Raw genomic sequence first — 24,483 nt, forward strand, 5'->3', positions numbered from 1 at the left:
TTAGTCGCCTTTCACGGCAAGCATGCATGGGTTGCTGAAGACCTATTCTACCCCGGATCTTCACGGGTCTTACCAAGTGTGTTATATCTCAGTTACATAAGTTTATCAAAATAGAATTATGACAAATTTCACTGGATAATCGAGGCTAGAATCCCCGCGGATTGGAAAGAACAAAAGTCTGCAGTGACGACCTGGCTGGACGATGAATTGTGCATTCGTACCTCAGCGACGTGCGTCAACCGTTATTCTGATGATGATTTTCTGGAGATTTTACGTGCGCTTTCCGACATTATACGTATTTCGCCCACGGTCGTCGTTCTGGCGAAAGTAAAGCCAAGTTGAGGTAGAATATATGGATGCAATACATGTCAACTTCTTTATTATGAGGAACACAGCATTTCGGAGTATATGCTTACTCCCTCATCAGGTGAATGAATGATATGAGGCAGAGAACATATAAATGTATACATGTAAGAACATACGAAAGCCTATTGAGGTCAAGATTGAAATATGGAAAGGACACGAAAGGAAATTCGGTATAACGGACTAAAGATTCGTTATTACGGAATTAAATTCGTTATAACGAAAAAAAATTTCGTTATTACGGAAATAAAAACTTATAACGAATCATTTTTTCGTAACAACGAATCTTTTTTTCACAATAACGAATGTATTTTCGTAATAACGAATATTTGTTCCGATATAACAAATTTTGTAACGTAATAACGTATTTTTTCCGTTACAACGAATTTATTTTTGTAATTACGAATCTATTTTTCGTAATAACGAATCTTTTTTCGCAATAACGAATTTATTTTCATAATAACGAATCTTTTTTCCGTTATAACGAATTTATTTTCGTGTCTTTTCCATATTTCAATTTTGACCCCAATAGGCTTTCGCAAGAACAACAGTTATAAGATGACAAAAGTGGATACTTTGTAACAAGGGAAGCCAACAGTTAATTAGCGATAGGTGATAAGCACTGGACAAATGGAATCCAGGAGCAAAGTTAGTGATCATTAGCTGTTCTCGGACCGGGTTATCTTTTTCCAAAATATCTTTCCACAAATTCTCGAATATCTAGCGTAATGCCGATATAATACACTGGATAATCGAGGATACACCCATCCCTATATCATGTATACTGTTGAACGCCGCAAAGTTGGGTTGAACAGTCCGCAGAATTCATGATATAGCTACTTACAAAGTCCGTATGTAAGTGTAAAATAAGTGACCGAAGTAAGCATCTATATACTGACTATAATTGTTATTGGCGACTACATGTCATATTTTGCTAACGGACACTTTTCCGTATCAATCGAAGTATTTATCATGCGTCATAAATTCGAATGCCCAAATAAAAGTAGTACGTCACTTGTAATAGTTCAGGAATTTAGAGCATCCCATCGTTTCACCTACCTAAAAACTATCCATAGGGTATCCTAAATAAATTCAATAATATTCATATACATAATCACAATTCAATTTCCAAATAGTTTTATCGTGATATTCTTATTCCTTCATTGTGTGTATAAAAAGCTTAGAGTGCAAAAATACCGTTTAAACCATTGAATTGGTGTACCCGGGCGGGTTTACTGTCACGGGCGACTTTTTTTACCTGGACACCGGTATAGGTACGCAGTTGACAATGTATTGCTTCGCGCACAGGTGTAAACAGATTCATCACATGAAATAAACAAATAAATTATGACAACTTACGGAAAACTACTATAAGATCTATATGGCGATAGGTTGCTATACTACAACAATAAACTTTGCGTTAATTATATATTACAGATAACAGACTAATGCGCACTATTTGTTCAGGTGCGAAAGCGGTGACACGGTTTGAATGCAAATGGCGGAAGTGTAGTGGTTGGAAGGAATACCACTCAGTAATCATGCATTGGAACTCGAAAATATTAGTTTTAGCGTTTCTTACCGCCGCGCTTGCTGATAGACGTAAGTACATTTGCTAATTATCATATACAGACAACACAGGTAAACCCTATACTCGAATAAGACAATACGGTACAGGTGTATACAAAAATATTATGACTCACATTTCCTCATACACACAACTCTTATAATCAGAACTGTTAACACTTAATTTTAAATTTGGGATAAACCTTAGACCTAGAGTAGCTACTAATGACTGATATATGTATGTGTGTAGTCTGATACATTCTCTGATTCTGTATAAAGATTTATGTTATTTTCAAATTTTGTTCACATTCAGGAAGACAATTTCAAATCCCATACATAGTCTTGAGAGGTTATGAATGTCATACTGATTTCCATAATTATAATAGAAGTTGATTGTGTGTCACCCAAACAGTTTGTTTAAGTGTTTTAACATGTGTTTCTAGAATTCGAGGGTTTATACGCGAACATGTAATATATTCGTCACGTTCATATTGTACTATTAGTATCACTACTAATGTTCAGTTTTGTTCAGTTTACTCTGAGCATTGTTGAGCTGTGTGATCCTTGGCATTATACAATGTGGCATTAACAGAATGATAAACTGTTGAATGGATAATTAGGTGCAAGAAACCTCAATTAATCTATCCACTGTCATGCATTGGTGACAACAAGGTGATCTTTAATATGTTTAGTGGAGCTTGGCCAAGATAGTTTACAGATCATTCTAAAGGATGTCACATTAATTGTCTGCTAACTCTTAGTTCTGAGGTAGTTGATTATCTAGGGACATTGTCCTCAAGGTCGCCAATTCACACAGGGCATTATTTACCAGATTAGGAAAAAGGGTTCTGGCACTGTAGCCAAACGCTCTTGTGGTCGTATTATTAGACGGTGGTAATAAAGTTTCAAACATTTTCTCATAGAATTACCGTGTTCATTGTGGCATATTAGATTTTCTACAAGTTTTGGTTGCACTGTTACTACATAGTGATGTCCTTGTGTATCTGAGTCTGAGTAAGATTATCTGACAATCTCATTAAAATCAGATCTTCTCGCTATCGCTAAACAAAGATGTGAGGACATCCCATTATGGGTCAGTCAGACCGACCTTCGCAAACTCTGACCGACAAATGTAATTACTGACAAGAAGTCAACATTAGCCAATCAGGAGGCAGCTTTCTAGTGCTTAACGGCACTAATTTCAAATTGGCGACTACGCTTCGAAACATATTTTGACAAATTCTCGCTTAAAAATTTGAAACCTGAACAAAAGAACGTTCTAGAATGGCTAACATGTGGTCTAGATTGTATAGATTCAGTTGTTAAGCCCATAATTATCGTTCGGAATACCCCGTTTTAACGTTTTCGAGGCTGCATGATTAGAAATAACATTCCGACTGTCACTTTCATGATCTGGTAAGCGTCGCTCTGATTGGTCGGATGAAAGGTGGTTCTGACATGACCCCTAATGGGATGTCCTCAGATCTTTGTTTAGCGGTAGCGAGAACTAAGATCTGATTTTAATGAGATTGGATTATCTGACATCTTATGACTGGTTAGTCACTGTGTCGTGGGGTAGCCCTGTGGTTAAGACTTTGCCAAATTGCCCGTGTTTGATTCCCCACATGTGTACTATGTGTGAAGCCTCTTCATTGTGTCCTCCTCCTCTGTGCTATTGCTGGAATACTGCAAACAGCAGTGTAAACCATTCTCACTAACTCACTCATTCTATCTTTGCAGGACATCATAATACTACTGACACTCAGCTGACAGCAGCACAAACCTGTTGTCACTCACGTTGATCTTTTTTGCATTATTCTAAATTGTACTCCTTCCAACATCAACACATAACATGTATAGTTTATTGTACATTTTGTTCATCATAAACAATCCATATCACCCTTGTTTCCAGATCTTGTTGCAGGGGACCGAGGTAGTATACAGTTGTACATTGCACTCTGAGTACCCATGAAGATAATGTGTTTGATCATTATTGATTATATATGAACATGTTGGCTATTTGTTGTCTTAAGTCGTAGATCATAAATGTACTAGGGAGTTATGAGCATTTATTCAACATGTTCAACGGTGAAAATTAACCATTGAAATATGGCCTTGTGTTGAAACATTTACATTTTTTTACACTTTCCCAAACATACAAAAGAATGACAGTGTTCTGACAAAAAAAATTGTTACCATAGTTATAGTGATAATCACTGATGAAAAAATACCCCCTCAGCATGTTCCGGTGCAATGTTGTTGATAAGTGGAACTGTCATCCTGATACTGAGAGAAAATAAGTCCCTTAAAACATTTCCAACTTAAACTTAAGATCTTCCCTATCATGCCTATTGTTATATTGTTATAAACATAACGTTCATATTGAATTATCCTTCATGTTTTGCATGGGTACTCACTAAGGCGTGTTTAGTATTTGTGAGACAGGTGTTACTGTTACTGTCTGGACTTTTGTTATTATTGTTACTGTTGAATATATTTGATGTTGTTTTTATGTTTGGTTGTTCACATTTTTCCCTCCCATTTTGCAATGATTGTTGATCACCCAACCCCCAATTATCTGATTATCTCCAGTCTGTTATGATAAACAAAGTGGCCTCATTTACTACCAATACTTGAAGATCTGGGGTAGAATAGGTTGTCAGCCATATTTGCCGTAAGAGGCGACTGCTTGTCGTAAGAGACGACTAACGTAATCAGGTGGTCAGGCTCGCTGATTGTCTGGTCCAGACTGGAATATGGCTCAGTGTGGCATTAAACGTTTAATCTTGTCACAATATGCTGCATGTGATTTCCAAACTTTACACGCTAATCCTGCATGAACCAAATGGCACATCTTGTGTCATGGATCTATGACAGCACATGCGATTCGTTCACGGGTGTCAGTTCACACAACATACCAGTTTGTTCATTTTTGCATTTAACTAATCTAATATCTCTTGAATATGAGTAATTTTACATATATTTACCAACATGTATGGTATTCACGTTTCTTTTGTCGATGAGTATATATGCTGGATAAGCGCGGATGCTATCACCATGACCGCCCTGCTTAATCATGTTAATGTTGTTTATTAATTGTTACCATGGTAAGCATGGTAAGGCCGGAACTATTTAATAAGCTGTCTGTGTCAAAATGACAAGCAGCAGGACACCAAATAAATGCACTTGTCAGGTTGATTTGAGGTTCATTTAATTTTAATTTTACAAAAGTGATTTTTAATCTGAAAAAAGTACTTTCAAATAAAAATAGCATTTTACAACATGTACAAGTTTAAACTTTTTGAAAGTTTGGAAAATTAAGATCGTGAAGATTGACGCTTTTGTAAAACAAGAAAATAAACTTTAGAATTTGGCGTACACCGTATACTTGCTATGTATGTTTAATTCCAGGCTTCATTCCCTAAGTTGATAGTTGTGTGAAGTCAGTCATATTTTCATGATTCTCACATGCAAAACACACGCTGACACAGCTGGAAATGTTCAACTTTGTTTTGTTAAAAGCTCAACCCTCAATGTTGCACCTCACCATCCCTCCCTCCACTGCTGGTTGCCAGGTTACACTTTCTTACATTGCAGGAACTGTGAACTATTTGGTCTTAAAATTCTGCTGGGTAATCATAGTAATCATTGTAATTTAATCATCTTTCAGGTTCCATTCTACTTTTGTCCAATAAACACAACAATTTTCTGTGATTATAAATTATAGCTGTATACATGGTACAGGAACAGTGCTGGAACATGTAGAATGAAGGACAGTCTCAAGAAAACACAGAATCTTGCTATTGTGAAATTGTATGTACCATATTCGACGTAATAAGCACCCAGGCGATATTCGTTAATATATTGGCTAGTGAACAATCCCAATTAGCACCCCTTTCGATTAACCGTTATACACAAGACTTATTTATTCGCGTATAATATGCACTCATGTGTTATATGCATCCTTAATTATGGGCAATTAAATCCTGGACATAAACATTTCAGGCTGTCAGGCTGTCAGCATAAACCACAAAATTTATCCTTTTTCACCAAAATAATATTCTAATAAGAGCCCCCTATTTCTAATTTTGAGAGCACCCTGGGCGCTCATTACATCGAGTACGGTAATTGCTTTGTGGATAAGGGTACATAAGCTGCTTTAAGTAATGTTGGGTTTCTTATTTACGTTAAAAGTTGGGACTGCATCATCATGATCATTGGTTGTTGTTTATTTATTGGTATTTATTTATTGGTGTTTATTGGACTGGGAGCTTTTTCTGATTGTTTCAGAATGATTTTGACTATGGTCAAGTGACTATTCTTGTTTCATTGTTTACAAAAGAATGTTATTTTGTTACAATTTTGTCTTTCATGATATGTAATTATGGTTCTGATAGTGGTCTTCTTCCATCATCCAGGAGATCGGAGATAACTTCCTATATTCCCTGGGGAGTGGGGCCATGCACACCAGTTCTAATTATGAAATAAACGACCCGTGGGAATTGTTTATCGTACAGTGAGATACTGCAGGGAGAATAAACTATTTATCGCATATCTATGTTATATTGTGTCATAATTCACTGTGCTCAGTTGTTCCCCTTAGTCCCGCCAGGATCTGTTAATGTGATTTTTGTGATCATGATCCTGGGTTTGTCAGTAGCACCTCTAGGACCTGCCTCATTTGGGGTTACTAAAACGTTTTAGTCTACTATCTCAAACATATTTTGGCATTAATACAGTATTTCATTGTATATTTTTATCTTAGTATCTAGCTTTAGTGGCTGATGAGTCGCTAAGTGTCCCTGGGGACCATATTGTAATTGTTTTATTGTCTCCGATGGAGTACGTAAATCTTGAGCGGAAGAAGTAAATGTTTATCATTGTATACCCTGAGTGTAAGTTGCCATGCCAACAAGATATATAAGGACTAGGGACCAAGGAACCTTTAATAGGGCAGAGCTTACTGACACTTGATCTCAGCTATGTTGATCCACTAGATTGACTGCTTATTGACAGGGTATGATATGTCATAAATTAGGATAAACAAGTTTAATTCCTAGTGTTAGCTTTTTCACATCTCCACCACCACCACCACCCCATATTCACAACCCCCGCCCACACGCCTCACTCCAGACCACCTCCGTGGTCTAATGGTAGAGCGTCCGCCAGGAGAGTGGAAGGTCCGGGGTTCGATCCCCAGCCGCGTCATACCAAAAGACGTTAAAAGATGGTACTTGTTTCCCTGTCTGGCGCTCGGCATTAAGGGGCTAAAACAAGGACTGGTCGACTCGGAGTCAGTATACTGTGTCTGAGTGGGGTATTCATGTTAAAACTGCGGCATGATATCTCAGTGAGCTAGCACTATAAATCGGCATCAGTCCGGACTAGTACAAGCAGCCACACATACACGCGCATGCACGTCGCTATATAAGTGCAATAATCTTGGACGCGATGTTAAACCCCATTTCACCTCACCTCACCACCTCACTCCAAACTATAAAACCCCTCTTTGTTTGAATACCTACCATGCATATAAGTAACTGTGTGTTCCCTTCCTTTGTTACTGAGGATATACACCATATACATTGTCCAGCCAAACATTTCTTCTTTATGCAAATCACATCCATGGACAGTTATTATACACAGATGCCTTGAACAGTCTGTTTTAAAAAAAAGAAAAAAGTTCTTCATGCCTCACATTTTGAAACATATACCCAGTGAAAATCTAGTAATTTATATGTTATTGTGGCCTTGGTGGTGATATTGGCATTTTCAAGGTTATCAGTCTAGTTTTAGTATCTACTAAGTGTAAACCCTGAAGATCCGGGGTAGAATAGGTCTTCAGTAACCCATGCTTGTCGTTAAAGGTGACCATGCTTGTCGTAAGAGGGGACTAACGGGATCGGGTGGTCAGGCTTGCTGACTTGGTTGATGCATGTCATCGTATCTCAATTGCGTGGATCGATGCTCTATTACAGACCTCCGTCATATAGCTGGTATATTGCTGAGTGCGGGGTTAAACTGAAAACAAACAAAACCATGAGTTCAATGTGTGAAGCCCATTTCTGGTTCTCCCCCCCCCCCCCCCCCCCATATTTCTGGTTCCCCCCCCCCCCCCCCCCCCCCCCCCCGACGATATTCCTGGAATATTGCTAACTCACTCACCATCATGATGCGAACTCTCAAGGTTTGTGAAGCCCCTTGGCACACCATATGACATAAATGTATGTTCTTGTTTCAGCTACCAGGTGGTGTGTGGTGAGCGACGATGAAGAGGCCAAATGCCTCAAGCTGCAGACAGTATTAGATACCTTCAGATTCGACACCAGCGTTCCCGGGTATAAAGTGATCCCTTCTACATTCACATGTGTTCGAAGTGTGGACGTGTAAGTAGCTTCCCCTGCCCATCACAGTGTGTTCTGCCAGATCACAGCAGTAGGGTAGCCTTGTGGTTAAGGTGTTCATTCGTCATGACATGGCCAGGTTCTATTCCCCACATTGGTACAATGTGTAAAGTCCATTTCTGGTGTCCCCCACTGGGATATGCATTAAACCATAATTTATATGATCGGACATTTATTAGTTACTAGTGCATAGCGGGGGTTGTCTTGGGCGCTGCGATTCGCTGTGCAGAGTTGCATCCCTTAAGCACACCAGAAACCTATGATCATGGGTTCCAATCCCGGTTCGCCCCGATTATGTTTCTAGGTTTGTCAGCACCATACCCATGCTCCTGGATTTCACCAAAGTAGTATATGTCTGAGACCTGCATCACTTGGGACTTCCCTCCCAAATCAGTCTGACACGCTGTGATATGACTAGAATACTCTTCAAAGCAGCGTTAAACCCAACTCACTCACTGAAAAATAGCATTCTGCGGCAAAACATTCTGAGTCTACTGGAAGGAATTTGTTCTTGGCATTTTGTTCAGGAGATTGTAACTTGCTGACATATGTACTGTTATCATGGTTTATTACTTGAGCAAACAACATTTTACCAAACTGGACTTTGGACTAGTTGCTGTATAGTTGCTGTATTCGGACTAGTTGACGTTAAAAGATGGTACTTGTTGTTACCCTGTCTGGCGCTCGACATTAAGGGCTAAAACAAGGACTGGTCGGCTCGGAGTCAGTATACTGTGTCTGAGTGGGGTATTCATGTTAAACTGCGGCATGGTATCTCAGTGTACTAGCACTATAAATAGGCATCAGTCCGGACTAGTACAAGCAGCCACACAAACACAAACATGTACATGCACGTTGCTATATAAGTGCAATAATCTTGGACGCGACGTTAAACCCCATTTCACCTCACCTCCCCATTCCTGACTTTTTCCCTGACCTTCACAAGCACCCTTAAGGATTCAGGCTACTCCGGTATCCTGGATGTTCCTGAAATGTGTCAGTGTACACCTGGTATAGTGTATAAGCCACTATTTTCTTTCTTACTGGGGCGGTTGGGTAGCCTAGTGGTTAAAGCGTTCGCCTGTCACGCTGAAGACCCGGGTTTGATTGACGACATGGGTACATGTGTGAAGCCCATTTCTGGTGTCCCCCGCCATGATATTGCTGGAATATTGCTATAACATGCTATAAGCGGCATAACCATGCTCAATCACTCTTTCTCTCTATCAAAGATTCCTATCATGCCTTTTCATTAACACACGATTTACAAGATAACTTATTTACAGCTAAACATTTGTTTGACCATGTTTTCAGGTTTGAGTGCATGATGAAGATCGAAAATGACCAAGCTGACCTGATGACCTTGGATCCAGGTCAAGGTTACTACTCTGGCAGATATCACAACATGATGCCTATATTGGCAGAAAATTATGAAGACAGTGAGTTTCAGTTTACTCAAAGACTATTTTATATTCTGTTTAAGCTGCTGTTAGGATAATATCATGTCCACTGATCACTGCTGACCTTGGGTTTTTGCTCACCTTGACCTTATCAAAGGGTAGAGTTCATTTCCAGAGCATAACTCAAAACCCATTCAATACTTTCTAACAAAACTTTGCATGTTTACCAGACACATACTGAACTGGTGCCTTTTGCTATTGAGGAATTTTAGAAATTTAATTTTTTTACGTTTCCATGGCAACAAGTTGTGCTCGGTGTAGAGTTTTTCCTTAAGCTTGTGAGAAACCAATTGTCATGGGTTCAAATCCTAGATTTCCCCAGATTAATTTTTCTTGGTCTGTCAGCACCAGACAGTTTCCATCAAAGTGGTAAATGTCAAAGAACTTGAGGATTTCCTCTCACATCACATTCTGCTCACTCACTCTCACTCACTCACTCACTCACTCATGTACTTTGCCGTGTGTTATAGTTGTGAAGGACAAGCCGACCTACTACGCCGTGGCAGTCTACCGACAGAGTAACCCTGTCCGCCTTGATGCCTTGTACAAGAAAAATATCTGCTTCCCAGGTAATCTGAAAACATTGTACCTTTAGATTTCTACCAATATACCAATTGGTTTTGACTTTCTAGTTCTCTTTTATTATTTTCTTCTTTTATGAAGTATTGTGCCACCTCATGAAAGTTGTTTAACGCCGCACTCGGCAATATTCCAGCTATATGAAGGCGGTCTGTAAATAATCAAGTCTGGACCTGACAATCCAGTGATTGACATCATGAGCATCAATCCACACAATTGGAATCAATGACATGCATCAACCAAGTCAACGAGTCTGACCACCCGATCCCATTAGTCGCCTCTTACGACAAGCAGCTTTTTACAGCAAGCGAGGGTTGCTGAAGACCTATTCTACCCCGGATCCTCATGGGTCGGGATTCCAGGTATAGACTTGACTAAAGTGAACAGGTTGTTAATGACTTGTTGACTGCATGTCATTGTGTCGGAATTGCATGGATCGAGGCTTGTGTTGGTCCAGACTCAATTATTTACAGGCCACCGTCATATAGCTGAAATATTTCCAAGTGTGGCATTAAGCGGCACACAAACAAACCATAAAACATGGTTATTTTTTGTGTGTCTGTCATGTTATTGTACAAACATCAACTGGGTGGTACCAAGGTGGCTCTGTTGAACTGCCTCTGTTGAACTACCCTTGTTGAACTACCTTTTTTGGACTACCTCTGTTGAACTGCCTCCGTTGAACTACCCTTGTTGAACTACCTTTTTTGGACTACCTCTGTTGAACTACCTTTTTTGGACTACCTCTGTTGAACTACCTTTTTTGGACTACCTCTGTTGAACTACCCTTGTTGAACTACCTTTTTTGGACTGCCTCTGTTGAACTGCCTCTTTTGAACTACCTCTGTTGAACTGCCTCTGTTGAACTACCCTTGTTGAACTACCTTTGTTGAACAGTACCATGAGCATGGCATCCATCTCTTTTCAACACCTGACCGCCTCCGTGGTCTTGTGGATGGAGCATTTACCTGGAGAGTGGAAGGTCGTGGGTTCGATCCCTGGCCACATCATACCAAAAAATGTTTAAAAATACTACTTGTTGTTACCCTGCCTCGGCATTAAGGGGCTAAAACAAGGACTGGTTGGCTCGTAGTCAGTCACTGTGTCTGAGTGGGGTTTTCATTTTAAACTGCGGCATGGTATCTCAGTGTACTAGCACTATAAATCGGCATCAGCCCTGACTAGTACAAGCAGCCACACACGCACACACACACACACACACACACACACACATGCATGCACGTCGCTATAAAAGTGCAATAATCTTGGACGCAATGTGAAACCCCATTTCACCTCACCTGACATCTTATTGTGTTGCAGGTATCGGAATGAGTGCTGGGTATTTGTATCCCATCGCTGAACTGTTGGACAGGAACAGGATTCCAGTGGAAGAGTGTAACGCCGTCGTCAAATCCGTTACCAGCTTCTTCAACAGGATGTGCCTACCTGGAGCTCTCACTTCCTTCTACAACCCTTTCGGTGAGGTCTCCTGTGCTGCAGTCACTGTAGTAATAGCAGGGTTGCTGATTTTGACAGTTTCCGGAATGTTGCAATATGTTTTAATATACCACATTTGAGCAGATACTAGTACCTACCCGCGGTATATAAATGTATAGTATAAAAATAATGCAGTTTTAAGAACACCCAAATGATCAGCGCGAAAACCTGATGTGTGCACGCTGTTGTAAATACATGTAGTGGATTAATGCAAAGTGTGAACACCAGTTTTTATGTTTATAACTCCATAATTGCAAAAACATGTTGAAGTCAATTCTTATTAATATAATTATTAATCTGTCAACAATAAAACAGATTGCATATTTAATCATAAACACAGACACAACACTGGAGTCAACTGTACGAAATCGGTGACATCGTTCAGTGCAGTAATACAGTAGTAGTTGGCGCACTGTAGTAACTACTGAGGATAGTAACCAATGACTGTAGTAACTGTAGTAACTGTGTAGTAAGTGCTGACTGTATGGACTATGTTGGGGCACGGTTGGCCCACTTGTCTAAGGCGCTGCGATTCGCTGTGCAGATTTGCGTCCCTTGGGTACGCCAGAAACCTATGATTGTGGGTCGAATCCCGGTCCGCCCCGATTATGTTTCTAAGTTTGTCTGCATACCCATGCTTGTGGGTTTCACCGAAGTGGTAAATTTCCATGACCTGCATCACTAAGGGCTTTCCTCCCACATTAACCTAATGGCCTGATAAGACTGGAATAATGTTAAATGCAGCGTTAAACCCAACTCACTCACTCACTCACTATTGACTATGTAGTAACTCTCTCACTCTCCCCCAGGCAACAACCCCACCTCTGTGTGCGAGTCCTGCAGTGGGGCAGGGGAGGAGAGATGCACCACCAGTGATCCCTCGGCCGGGTTCGACGGAGCCTTCAACTGTATGGCCAACGGACATGGTGACCTCACCTTCCTCCGCCATGACACTGTCCAAATGATGACATCACAGCAGGGATCACAGTTCACACCTGATGTAAGTTTCTTGTACCATCTTCCATTCATGACCTGCTCTCTTGTTAGCATGCTGTGTAAAGCCCTTTTCTGGTGTCCCCCGCCGTCACTCACTCACTCACTCACTCACTCACTCACTCACTCACTCACTCACTCACTCACTCACTCACTCACTCACTCACTCACTCACTCACTCACTCACTCACTCACTCACTCACTTGTTGGCCTGGGGATATTTTCCTCGATTAAACGGAGGGCCTTGAATAAACTTTCTGGTCTCTAGTAAACGCTGGATTCACTAGGAAGTTTTTATGCACAGGTTCTCTCCATTATTATCTTTGTGATTAAGCACATGGGGTAAAGTGTGTCTGAAAGAAATATACGCCTGGGTGTTTAATCAAGGAAAATGTCTCCAGCAACTTAGTGTTAGCAGCTGTCGTTTACAGTCTAAGGGAGATAACTCTAGTTAACAGAAGTGATAGCGAGTATATGCACTGTAAGTGAGTTGGGGATTTCTGATGATGATTGAATGTGTTGTACATGTGCTAGGATAGCTGGTTAGGTTATGAGGATGAGGATATTGTAGATATGGCAGTTTTCAGTGGGGATCTATAACAAACATCGCATGTTTGTATTAACAGAGACCATAAAATGATGTGGTACGATCTTTCACTGTGCATGTTATGCATGGTGACTTTAGTGATCTGTTAGTCTGGCTTTATGACTTGATGGCTTGATTGTGTATCATTGTACCCTGACTGGATTGTTGCTCATAATATCACCCACTGGTTGTCTGATCCAGACTTGATATTTTGCAGACCTTCATCATTTCTTGTCTTGAAACCTAGCTGTCTGATTGGCTCGTAATTATCTTGTTAACTTCCATCCAGGTCAGCTTGCCATGTGTTTAAAATAATACTGCCATAGAAAAATATTTCACAAAAATTAAGTTACTATAGCTTGTTCATCATATTTTATTATATGTGTCATTCATGCCCTTGACCTTCATTGTCATAGTTTATTGTTCACATGCCGTAAATTGCAACTGATTATCGTCGATGTTACAGAACTTCCAGCTACTTTGTCGAGATGGCAGCCAGCGTCCTGTGTCAGAATTTGAACAATGTAACTGGGGAATTATTCCCTCCCACATTGTAATGACGTCTGCTGTACGAGAGCAATCGGTTGTCAATGGCTTCAAAAGATTCATCCTTCAGGCTGTGGAATGGTTCAAACTTGGCGGGCCATATTACGACACTTTCAAGATCTTCGAATCTGAGAAGATTTACGATGATTCAGGCAACCTATACACAAGGAAGAACCTGATGTTTTCGGATACCACCAAAAGGATAGAGGACATTGACGCCAGTTACTACGAATGGGTTGGTAAGTGACCTTGATGGCCACAGATTGAGGAATGATTTCAGTGATTTATCAAGGGGCAGGAGTAGCCGGTTAAGGTGTTCGTTCATCACCCCAGAAGCCTGGGTTCCATTCCACAAGTGGTCATTGCACGTGGTCATGTTATTGTGGTTGATCCTGTTATGGAATTGTTGGAATATCGCTAAGACTGTTGTTCGTTTGTTTTTGTTAAATGCTGCACTCAGAAATATTCCAGCTGTATGACGTCAGTCTACAAATAATCATGTCTGGACCAGACAATCCAGTGATTGATATCATGATCATCGATCTACGCAGTTGGAAGATGATGACATGCATGAACCAGGTCAGCGAGTCTGACTACCTGATCCCGTTAGTCGCCTGTTACAACAAGCATAGTATCCTTTTACAGCAAGCATGGGTTGGCAAAGACCTCTTTTAACCCGGATCTTCATGGGTCCTAAGACCTCAGTAAACACCTTACTCTTACTTACTATATGAATTATACAGCATGTTTGCATGTGGACATCGGGGAGGTCAGGGAGCCTGGTGGTTAAGGTGATTGTCCAAAGTAGCGTTGTCAATACAAGAATAGGACATTTTCCTGATTTTCAGAAAATATTGATAGGACATTATCCTTTGCTTGATATGATTGGAACTTTGTTAACAGTACCATAAGTTCCATATTTCCCTGCAAGTTGGTAGATACATTCAGTATACCCAGGTTTGTCCATAAACATGTTAAAAGTAGCTGATGAGCTGAGGCTGTTCCAGTAATGAATAAATGTGGTAATTGTAAATTATGCACAAAACAGGTACAGGCTTATGCTATAGTAACTTATCTATATGTTGTTGTTGTTGTTGTTGTTAGCTTATGCAGCATGTGAAACACTTGGGGGGGGGGGGGGAACATGGACAGATGCTTATTAGATACAATTAGTTTAAAATATCCAGTAGAAGGGCACCTGGACTGCGTCCGTGGTCTAGTGGTAGAGCATACGGGGTTTGATCCTCGACCGCATCATACTTAAAGACGTTAAAATATTGTACTTGTTGTTACCCTGTCTGGCGTTCGGCATTATGGGACTAAAACCAGGACTGGTCAGCTCACACACGCACACGCACATGCACATTGCTTTATAAGTACAATAATCTTGGATGCAACGTTAAACCCCATTATGGGCACCCTTGGGAGTATATATTGAATATCCACATATAGATGATATAGATAAATACTCAATGAGAAGGATTACATGTGAGTCAATACTCAATGATTGCAACAGTTTTCTGGGGCACTGTTCTGGCTCAGTTACCATGGTTACATATTGTATGCTGTTAATATACCTCAGTTTGAATTCTTTATCTGACAGAGTATTTTCAATTCTACCTGTCAACAGGCCCTGATTTCATTGATGTATTGAACAAGATGCGTCGGTGCCCGCTGGACATGGCCCGCTGGTGCGTCATCTCCATCGCCGAGAAGATCAAGTGCGAGTCCATGATCATGGCGTTCAAGGCCAAGGACCTGAAGCCCGAGATTGACTGTCTGCTGGGCGCCAACACAACCCAGTGCATGGACATGATCGCTAAGGGAGATGCGGACCTCATGAATCTAGATGCTGGAGACATCTACATTGCTGGCAGGTCAGTAGTGGTGCGGAGGTTGCTGATGTTGTCGCATTATAACAATAAATATGATAAATAATGATAAAAAAAAATATTTATAAAACTTCAACTTTTCATACCTGTATGAGAGGCCGTTGACCTGTGATAATGCTGAGAAGTCATTATTTTTTACAACCTTCTTCATTTTGTCAAATGTTTCAATCGTTTGTCGGGGGCACGGGTGGCCCAGTCGTCTGAGGCGCCGCGATTAGCTGTGCAGAGTTGCGTCCCTTGGGCACGCCAGAAACCTATGATTGTGGGTTCGAATCCCGGTTCGCCCCGATTATGTTTCTGGGTTTGTCAGCACCATACCCGTGCTTGTGGGTTTCACCGAAGTGGTAAACATCTGAGACCTGCATCACATCGGGCTTTCCTCCCACATTAAGCTGACACGCCGTGATATAACTGGAATACTGTTAAAAGCGGCGTTAAACCCAACTCACTCACTCAATTGTTTGTCCTGGACTCCATAGTCCTATGCAGTAAGACTTGCTGTGTATATAAATCTTTGGTTTGACTTGTGTTCAGACGGTTTAACCTGATCCCTATTGCGGCGGAGGACTATGGTGACATGTCCATGAGTTTCAAGGTGGTGGCAGCAGCACGGAAAACAGACAAGATCACAACACTCTTCAATATGAAAGGTGGGCAGATTTTAGGAGAGCTTCACCTACTCTGAGCAGCAAACATGTTGGACACAGACAGGTCTGTGTTTGATGCGAGTGATGTATATATTGTAATCAATAGTGTTGGGTATCTTATTTCTCACATTTCTCATGTGTACAGAGACATGAAAGTCAATACTTTTCGATACCATAAACCTATTCTTGATATGTTGTAGGTGTTCTTGGATTACCTTCAGTGTTTTGGGGAGTCAAAGATTTCCCCATTCTTCCCAACACAACTTTCACCAGTTATACTTTATCGATTTCACTATGTCTATTGATGTTGAAACTTGTATCCCCATGACAACTGTGTGTATGTTCTATTTAAGTAAAATTTGTGGTTTCTCAAGATGACTTGAATATTGACTTGCAGGCAAGCGGGCGTGTCAGCCTGGCATAGGGCGTGGCGATGGGTGGATAATTCCTATCAACATTTACATCGAGACGGAGCAGTTTCTTCCAGACGACTGCACTATCTTTGAAAATATTGGTATGTGTTTGATAAATAATCATAATATAGGACATTTTTGGGAACTATCTTTGAAAAATATCGGTATGTCTTTCCAAACAAGATACATTAGGATACCATTTTTGAAAATATCGGTATGTGTTTCCAAACAAGACAATTTGGGCACCATCTTTGAAAATATTGGTATGTGTGGGACAAATAATTATAACATAGGACATATCAGGGCACCATCTTTGAAAATAAATTGAGTAATGTATTGGAGTAAATGATTTAGTTTTTATTTAAATGGACCAATGTGGTTCATTTCTCAGATCTGTGAGACGGTGGGGTAGCTTTGTGGTTAGAGCTTTCACTTATCATGCCGAAGACCTGGGTTCGATTCCCAACATGGGTACAATGTGTGAAGCCCATTGCTGGTGTCCCCCGCCATGGAATATTGCTAAAAGTGGTGTGAAACCAAACTCAGTCACTCACTCTCAGATATGTGGTCTTTAGGTCTATTTCTGTCTGTTTCTCTGTTTACAAGGGACCATGACATAGCCTAGATATTGCTGACTACAGCATAAACATGTCCGCTGTCCAATAATGTTTCAGGCCAGCTGTTTGTGCGGAGCTGCATCCCGGGGGCCCTGGACAAGGAGTACAACCCAAAACAAACTCCCATCAGCCTCTGCGAGGGCTGTGCCGCTGGGGGCTACAGGAAGTGTCAGCGGAACAGTGAGGAGCAGTATTATGGGGCCAGCGGCGCCTTCAGATGTCTCGTGGAACGTGAGTCCAACTGTCACCTTGTTGATACGTAACAAACCCTGTGGGGATTCCTGGTTCGAATAGGTCCTAGCAACGTGCTGGTTGTAAGAGCTGACTCAGTGGATTAATGGTTGATTAAGTCATTGTTGATTAAGTCATTGTATCAGACTCAATTATTAACAGGCTGACACCATATAGCTGGGTACTGCTGATTTAGTCAATAGACATGTTACACAAACAAACAAACAAACAAAGAGGTCAAAATTATTTGTCAGCCAAAACTGGCTTCCACAGGAGATATTGCTTGGGTGAGATTGTCTCGTGTGAGATATAGCTTCAACATATTGCATCCCAATGCTTTACAGACCATTGTGACATCATCAGCTACCAAAACTTCACAATAGAATGACATCACTAGTCTTCCTGCTGTACTTTTGCACTCATGACACTGGTTATTACTGTTTACAAACTGGAAAAGTTGGAAGAATGTGTCTTTTGATATAAAATATCTCAACACGTGTCGATAACGCTTTAAAAATCCTCATCAAGTCTCAGAGTTTTAAACTGTTATGCTCATGATATCAATCACTTGATTGTCGGGTGCAGACTCAATTATTATTCACTGACCGCCATCATATAGCTCGATTATTGCTAGGTGCAGCGTTAAACAATAAACAAACAAACATAAATGAAATTTGTTCAGGCTTTTAGGCACAACACTCTCATATAATTTGTTTGAGTGAACATTTGTTTTATGTACAACTCTGTCTAACATTGACCCGTGAAGATTCCGGGGTAGAATAGGTCTTCAGCAACCCATACTTGCCTTAAAAGGAATATGTTGCTGAGTGCAGCGTTAAACAACAAACAAACAAAAAACTGTCCACTATTGATACATGAACACAGTTATGCCACTGCTTTATCCAGGTGGTGGTGACGTATCGTTTGTGCGTCACTTGACCGTGAGAGACAACACTGATGGACGTAACCATGCCAAGTGGGCGAGGAACCGGCGGTCAGACGACTACGAGCTGTTGTGCAAAGACGGCAGCCGGGTGAACATAGACAAGTTCGCCCAGTGCCATCTCGGGACTGTCCCAGCCAATGCTATTGTCACTTCTAGTAAGTCAGTTGTCAGGAAACAGAGATACAGTGATCCCTCGCTACAATGCTAATGGGGGAACAGGTGACCCAATGCTGTTGTCACTTCCAGTAAGTGAGTCAGTTGTCAGGAGGGATAAACTGTTTGTGAAAGAACAGAGATACAGTGATCACTCGCTACAATACTAATAGGGGAACAGGTGGCCCAATGCTGTTGTCACTTCTAGTAAGTCAGTTGTCAGGAAACAGAGACACAGTGATCCCTCGCTACAATGCTAATAGGGGAACAGGTGGCCCAATGCTGTTGTCACTTCTAGTAAGTCAATTGTCAGGAAACAGAGACACAGTGATCCCTCGCTACAATGCTAATAGGGGAACAGGTGGCCCAATGCTGTTGTCACTTCTAGTAAGTCAGTTGTCAGGAAACAGAGACACAGTGATCCCTCGCTACAATGCTAATAGGGGAACAGGTGGCCCAATGCTGTTGTCACTTCTAGTAAGTCAGTTGTCAGGAAACAAGAGACACAGTGATCACTCGCTACAATACTAATGGGGGAACAGGTGGCCCAATGCTGTTGTCACTTCTAGTAAGTCAATTGTCAGGATACAGTGATCCCTCGCTACAATACTAATGGGGGAACAGGTGACCCAATGCTGTTGTCACTTCTAGTAAGTCAATTGTCAGGAAACAGAGATACAGTGATCCCTCGCTACAATGCTAATGGTGGAACAGGTGACCCAATGCTGTTGTCACTTCTAGTAAGTCAGTTGTCAGGAAACAAGAGACACAGTGATCACTCGCTACAATACTAATGGGGGAACAGGTGGCCCAATGCTGTTGTCACTTCTAGTAAGTCAATTGTCAGGATACAGTGATCCCTCGCTACAATACTAATGGGGGAACAGGTGACCCAATGCTGTTGTCACTTCTAGTAAGTCAGTTGTCAGGAAACAAGAGACACAGTGATCACTCGCTACAATACTAATGGGGGAACAGGTGGCCCAATGCTGTTGTCACTTCTAGTAAGTCAATTGTCAGGATACAGTGATCCCTCGCTACAATACTAATGGGGGAACAGGTGACCCAATGCTGTTGTCACTTCTAGTAAGTCAGTTGTCAGGAAACAAGAGACACAGTGATCACTCGCTACAATACTAATGGGGGAACAGGTGGCCCAATGCTGTTGTCACTTCTAGTAAGTCAATTGTCAGGATACAGTGATCCCTCGCTACAATACTAATGGGGGAACAGGTGACCCAATGCTGTTGTCACTTCTAGTAAGTCAGTTGTCAGGAAACAAGAGACACAGTGATCACTCGCTACAATACTAATGGGGGAACAGGTGGCCCAATGCTGTTGTCACTTCTAGTAAGTCAATTGTCAGGATACAGTGATCCCTCGCTACAATACTAATGGGGGAACAGGTGACCCAATGCTGTTGTCACTTCCAGTAAGTCAATTGTCAGGAAACAGAGATACAGTGATCCCTCGCTACAATGCTAATGGGGGAACAGTTGGCCCAATGCTATTGTCACTTCCAGTAAGTGAGTCAGTTGTCAAGAGGGATAAACTGTTTGTGAAAGAACAGAGATACAGTGATCACTCGCTACAATACTAATGGGGGAACAGGTGGCCCAATGCTGTTGTCACTTCTAGTAAGTCAATTGTCAGGATACAGTGATCACTCGCTACAATACTAATGGGGGAACAGGTGGCCCAATGCTGTTGTCACTTCCAGTAAGTCAGTTGTCAGGAAACAGATACAGTGATCCCTCGCTACAATGCTAATGGTGGAACAGGTGACCCAATGCTGTTGTCACTTCTAGTAAGTCAGTTGTCAGGAAACAGAGATACAGTGATCACTCGCTACAATACTAATGGGGGAACAGGTGGCCCAATGCTGTTGTCACTTCTAGTAAGTCAATTGTCAGGATACAGTGATCACTCGCTACAATACTAATGGGGGAACAGGTGGCCCAATGCTGTTGTCACTTCCAGTAAGTCAGTTGTCAGGAAACAGAGATACAGTGATCACTCGCTACAATACTAATGGGGGAACAGGTGGCCCAATTCTGTTGTCACTTCCAGTAAGTCAGTTGTCAGGAAACAGAGATACAGTGATCACTCGCTACAATGCTAATGGTGGAACAGGTGTCCCAGTGCTGTTGTCACTTCTAGTAAGTCAGTTGTCAGGAGGGATAAACTGTTATTGAAAAAACAGAGATAGTTGAATTTGTATGTGCTAATGGGGGAACAGGTGGCCCAGTCGTCTAAGGTGTGAAGAGTTGCGTCCCTTGGACTCGCCAGAATCCTATGTTTGTGGGTTCGAATCCTGGTTCACCCCAATTATGTTTCTAGGTATGACAGCACCATGCCCATACAAGTGGTAAACTTCTGAGACCTGCATCACTGCATGCCGTGATATAACTGGAGTGCTTTTCAAAGCGGTGTTAAACCCAACTCAGACGAAGTAAATGTGTTAGGTTTGTACGAGGCACCATATATTGCATGTACTATTGTTATTGCAGTTGCTATTCTTGTCATTACCATGATCTGTTATGTAACTGGCTTATATCTTTGTAATGTTTATTAACCTATTAATTTGGCTCTACAGAATTCAAGAGTGCACAAGAGCGTGAGATCTTCTGGAACCTGGTTAACTATGGACAACAATTCTTCTCTTCTGACATGTAAGTGGATGTTAAATGGAAATTCACAATTTTAATGACAGTTGTTTAAAAATGAACAATATCATGGTCTGATTACATTTGATTTAATGATAGGGTAGATAGGTACATTTCTCCCAACTAATATTGTTTCTTTGGGTTTCACCAAAGTGGTAAACGTCTAAGACCTGCATCATTTCTAGCCTTCCTCCAACATCAAGCTGATATGCCGTGATGGGACAGAACCAGTGTTCAAAGTGACATTAAACCAAACTCAGTATCAAGTCTTTGGATGGCATTTAGAAGGGATACACATAAGGAAGAGAATTTATGGATGTCAAGTTTTTTATTATGAGGAGGCTCAGTAGAGTAGCCTAGTGGTTAAAGCATTCGCTCGTCACGCCGAAGACCTGGGTTCGATTCCCGACATGGGTGCAATGTGTGAAGCCCATTTCTGGTGTCCCCCGCAGTGATATTGCTGGAATATTGCTAAAAGTGGCGTAAAACCATACTCACTCACTATTATGAGGAGCACAATGTTTTCAGAGTTTATACTTACTCCTTCATCAATCGACTCCTTTACCTGATGGAATAAGTATATACTCCGATACGTTGTGTTCCTCATAATAAAGAAGTTGACATTCATATACTCTCTTCCTTTAAATCAGTATTGCTTATCTTAAGAGGCAACCAAACTGTATCGGGTGGTCCAGCTCTGTGACTTGATTGATTACATATCATCATTCCTCACTGGCATGAGAAGTTGCTCATGATGTCAACCACTGGTTTGTCTAGCCCAGATCATTTACAGGCCTCCTTTACATTGCTGTGAAAATGCTGACTGTGACATAAAAAAATACAACAGAGATCCATGTTAGAATTGGTCTTCAGCAACCCAGGCTTGTTATAAGAGGTGACTGACAACCTACTGGTCAGGCTAACTGACTTGCTTGATGCATGTCATCATATCCCCATTGCATAGATCCATGCTCATGACATCAATCACGGGGGCACGGGTGCACAGGTGGCACAGTGATTCGCTGTGCAGAGTTGCCTCCCTTGGGCATGCAAGAAACCTATGATTGCTGGTTCGAATCCCGGTTCACCCTGATTATGTTTCTAGGTTTGTCAGCACCATACCTGTGCTTGTGGGTTTCACCGAAGTGGCAAAGGTCTGAGACCTGCATCACTTTGGGATTTCCTCCCACATTAAGCTGACACGCCGCGATATAACTGGAATAGTGTTAAAAGCAGCATTAAACCAACTCACTCACTTACTGACTGATATCAATCACAGGACTGTTGTGTCCAGACTGTATTATTTACGACTGTCATCATACAGCTGGAATATTGCTGACTGTGGCATTAAAAAGACTTTAAGTGATGGGGAGGTTTGATTTAACTCAATCTGTTGTGTGTTTCCAGTGATGGAGACTTCCACATGTTTGACTCGGGGACGTGGTACTCGGACCTGATGTTCACGGATGCAGCCGTGCGACTCATGAGGATCCCAGACGCCAGACAGAACTATCTCGACTGGCTCGGAGAAGACTTTGTTGCCCAAATAGAAAACCTTCACAAATATACGTGCGTGTCCCCAGATTCGGCCATGTCAGTGTCACCCAGCTTCCTGTTTGTGGCAGCGTTATTTGCTGCTGTACAGTTCTTCAAGTTATAGTGTCCTCAGAAGAGGTTTTCACACGATTTGATCTGTTAGTCTATCATTTCAAAGCAGTAATGCTAAATTTCAGTTCAGTAAACCTGATAGACATGCTCAATATGTGTTATAATAGTTAAGAAATCAAAATTAAGACATTTTGTAAAATTGGAAACGTTACTTATTTTGTTCATTTTCGATGAACGAATTCAGTTCCTCATTTTTAACAAATACACATAATACTGATATGACCTTCATTGGTTTTGAAGAGAATGATGCAATACAATGTATGCAAGAATTGCTTCTTCATGAAAATGGCATGATGTTAAACTAAATAAATTTGACGTCAAATTTATTTCATTCTTTCATGCATGTTATATTGGTTGTAAGAACATTAACGAGAAATTAATATTGGCCGAAGAGAAATTTTCAACATGTGATACACTTCTTTTTTTATTAATTAGAAATGTGAGGTTTGCTAAAAGATTTATACATGATAAATGCAAGTCATGTGTTAACTTAACTCATCAACTCAAAATGACCAATCTGAAAACAAGAACAGGTCATTCTTTTATTTGCTAACAATCTTGAACATCTTGCCCAGAACGTGAATATCCAACATTTCTCATTCTAGAATTGTAAATATCATATTTTATACCCAGATATCATGTGTACATAATATGTTCATAACCACAAATCATATATGTAACATTTGTCACAAATCAGTGGACGTAAATGCATTAGTTGCATCTGTGCAGCTTGCCTTCGAGTTATTGTTAGAGGAAGTTTTCATTAAGGTGCTAGTTTGCCAGTTCCTATGTATTTCCCAGTCCTTAAGGAAAACTTAATTCAAACTCAATCCTGATTTTGACGGGGAAATATGATTTGGAGAAATGTGTAAAAACATGTAAAACAAAAATTTCTAATTGATTGAATATAATGTGTTATTAAAATACTTGCTAGTGACGATGTACCATTAGTGCTTTTAGAGTTAGTCTGAAGACTATTTTCTTAGAACATGTGTACTGTTATGTAATAGTTGCAAAAGAATTTTGTTGAATTACAGTTGATATCAATGCTTTACTTAACTTTTATTCATATGATTCAATTTGAAAAGGTATTTTTTTTTTAAATGTATGACTATAGAGAAATAGGGTTTGACAATTTTATACTGGATTGTTCTTACATTGTACATAAACATACACTTTGTAATTATGGTGACCTTATGTACATTATGAAAATCTCATAAGAACTACTTTTGTAAAATAAAGTGATTTTTATATAA

General features: G+C 40.7%; 1 protein-coding gene across 2 annotated transcripts; it reads left to right on the top strand.

The window, feature by feature from the left end:
- The first annotated feature begins 1,851 nt into the window (after nt 1-1,851).
- On the top strand, nt 1,852-24,483 carry LOC139452111 (melanotransferrin-like). Of its 2 annotated transcripts, XM_071233431.1 has the most exons (15): nt 1,852-1,965; nt 3,842-3,862; nt 8,171-8,315; nt 9,648-9,772; nt 10,264-10,362; nt 11,693-11,851; nt 12,679-12,869; nt 13,915-14,233; nt 15,625-15,871; nt 16,421-16,536; nt 16,931-17,047; nt 17,621-17,794; nt 18,701-18,895; nt 21,490-21,565; nt 22,967-24,483. In XM_071233431.1, exons 1-15 carry the CDS (start codon nt 1,905-1,907, stop codon nt 23,217-23,219), a joined length of 2,298 nt encoding a protein of 765 aa, XP_071089532.1. In that variant the 5' UTR covers nt 1,852-1,904; the 3' UTR covers nt 23,220-24,483. The 2 variants fall into 2 exon arrangements, with proteins under 2 accessions (XP_071089532.1, XP_071089533.1); XM_071233432.1 differs by lacking the exon at nt 3,842-3,862.

Source organism: Haliotis cracherodii, unplaced genomic scaffold (genome assembly GCF_022045235.1).
Source record: "Haliotis cracherodii isolate W230 unplaced genomic scaffold, xgHalCrac1.p SCAF_9, whole genome shotgun sequence".
Lineage (NCBI taxonomy): Eukaryota > Metazoa > Mollusca > Gastropoda > Lepetellida > Haliotidae > Haliotis > Haliotis cracherodii.

Bases quoted from the DNA above. Each gene is read 5' to 3' on its own strand.
- LOC139452111 (XM_071233431.1), top strand. From the start codon at position 1,905: ATGCATTGGAACTCGAAAATATTAGTTTTAGCGTTTCTTACCGCCGCG. The intron at 11,852-12,678 runs GTGAGGTCTCCT...ACTCTCCCCCAG, and splicing joins TTCCTTCTACAACCCTTTCG to GCAACAACCCCACCTCTGTG. The intron at 12,870-13,914 runs GTAAGTTTCTTG...TCGATGTTACAG, and splicing joins GATCACAGTTCACACCTGAT to AACTTCCAGCTACTTTGTCG.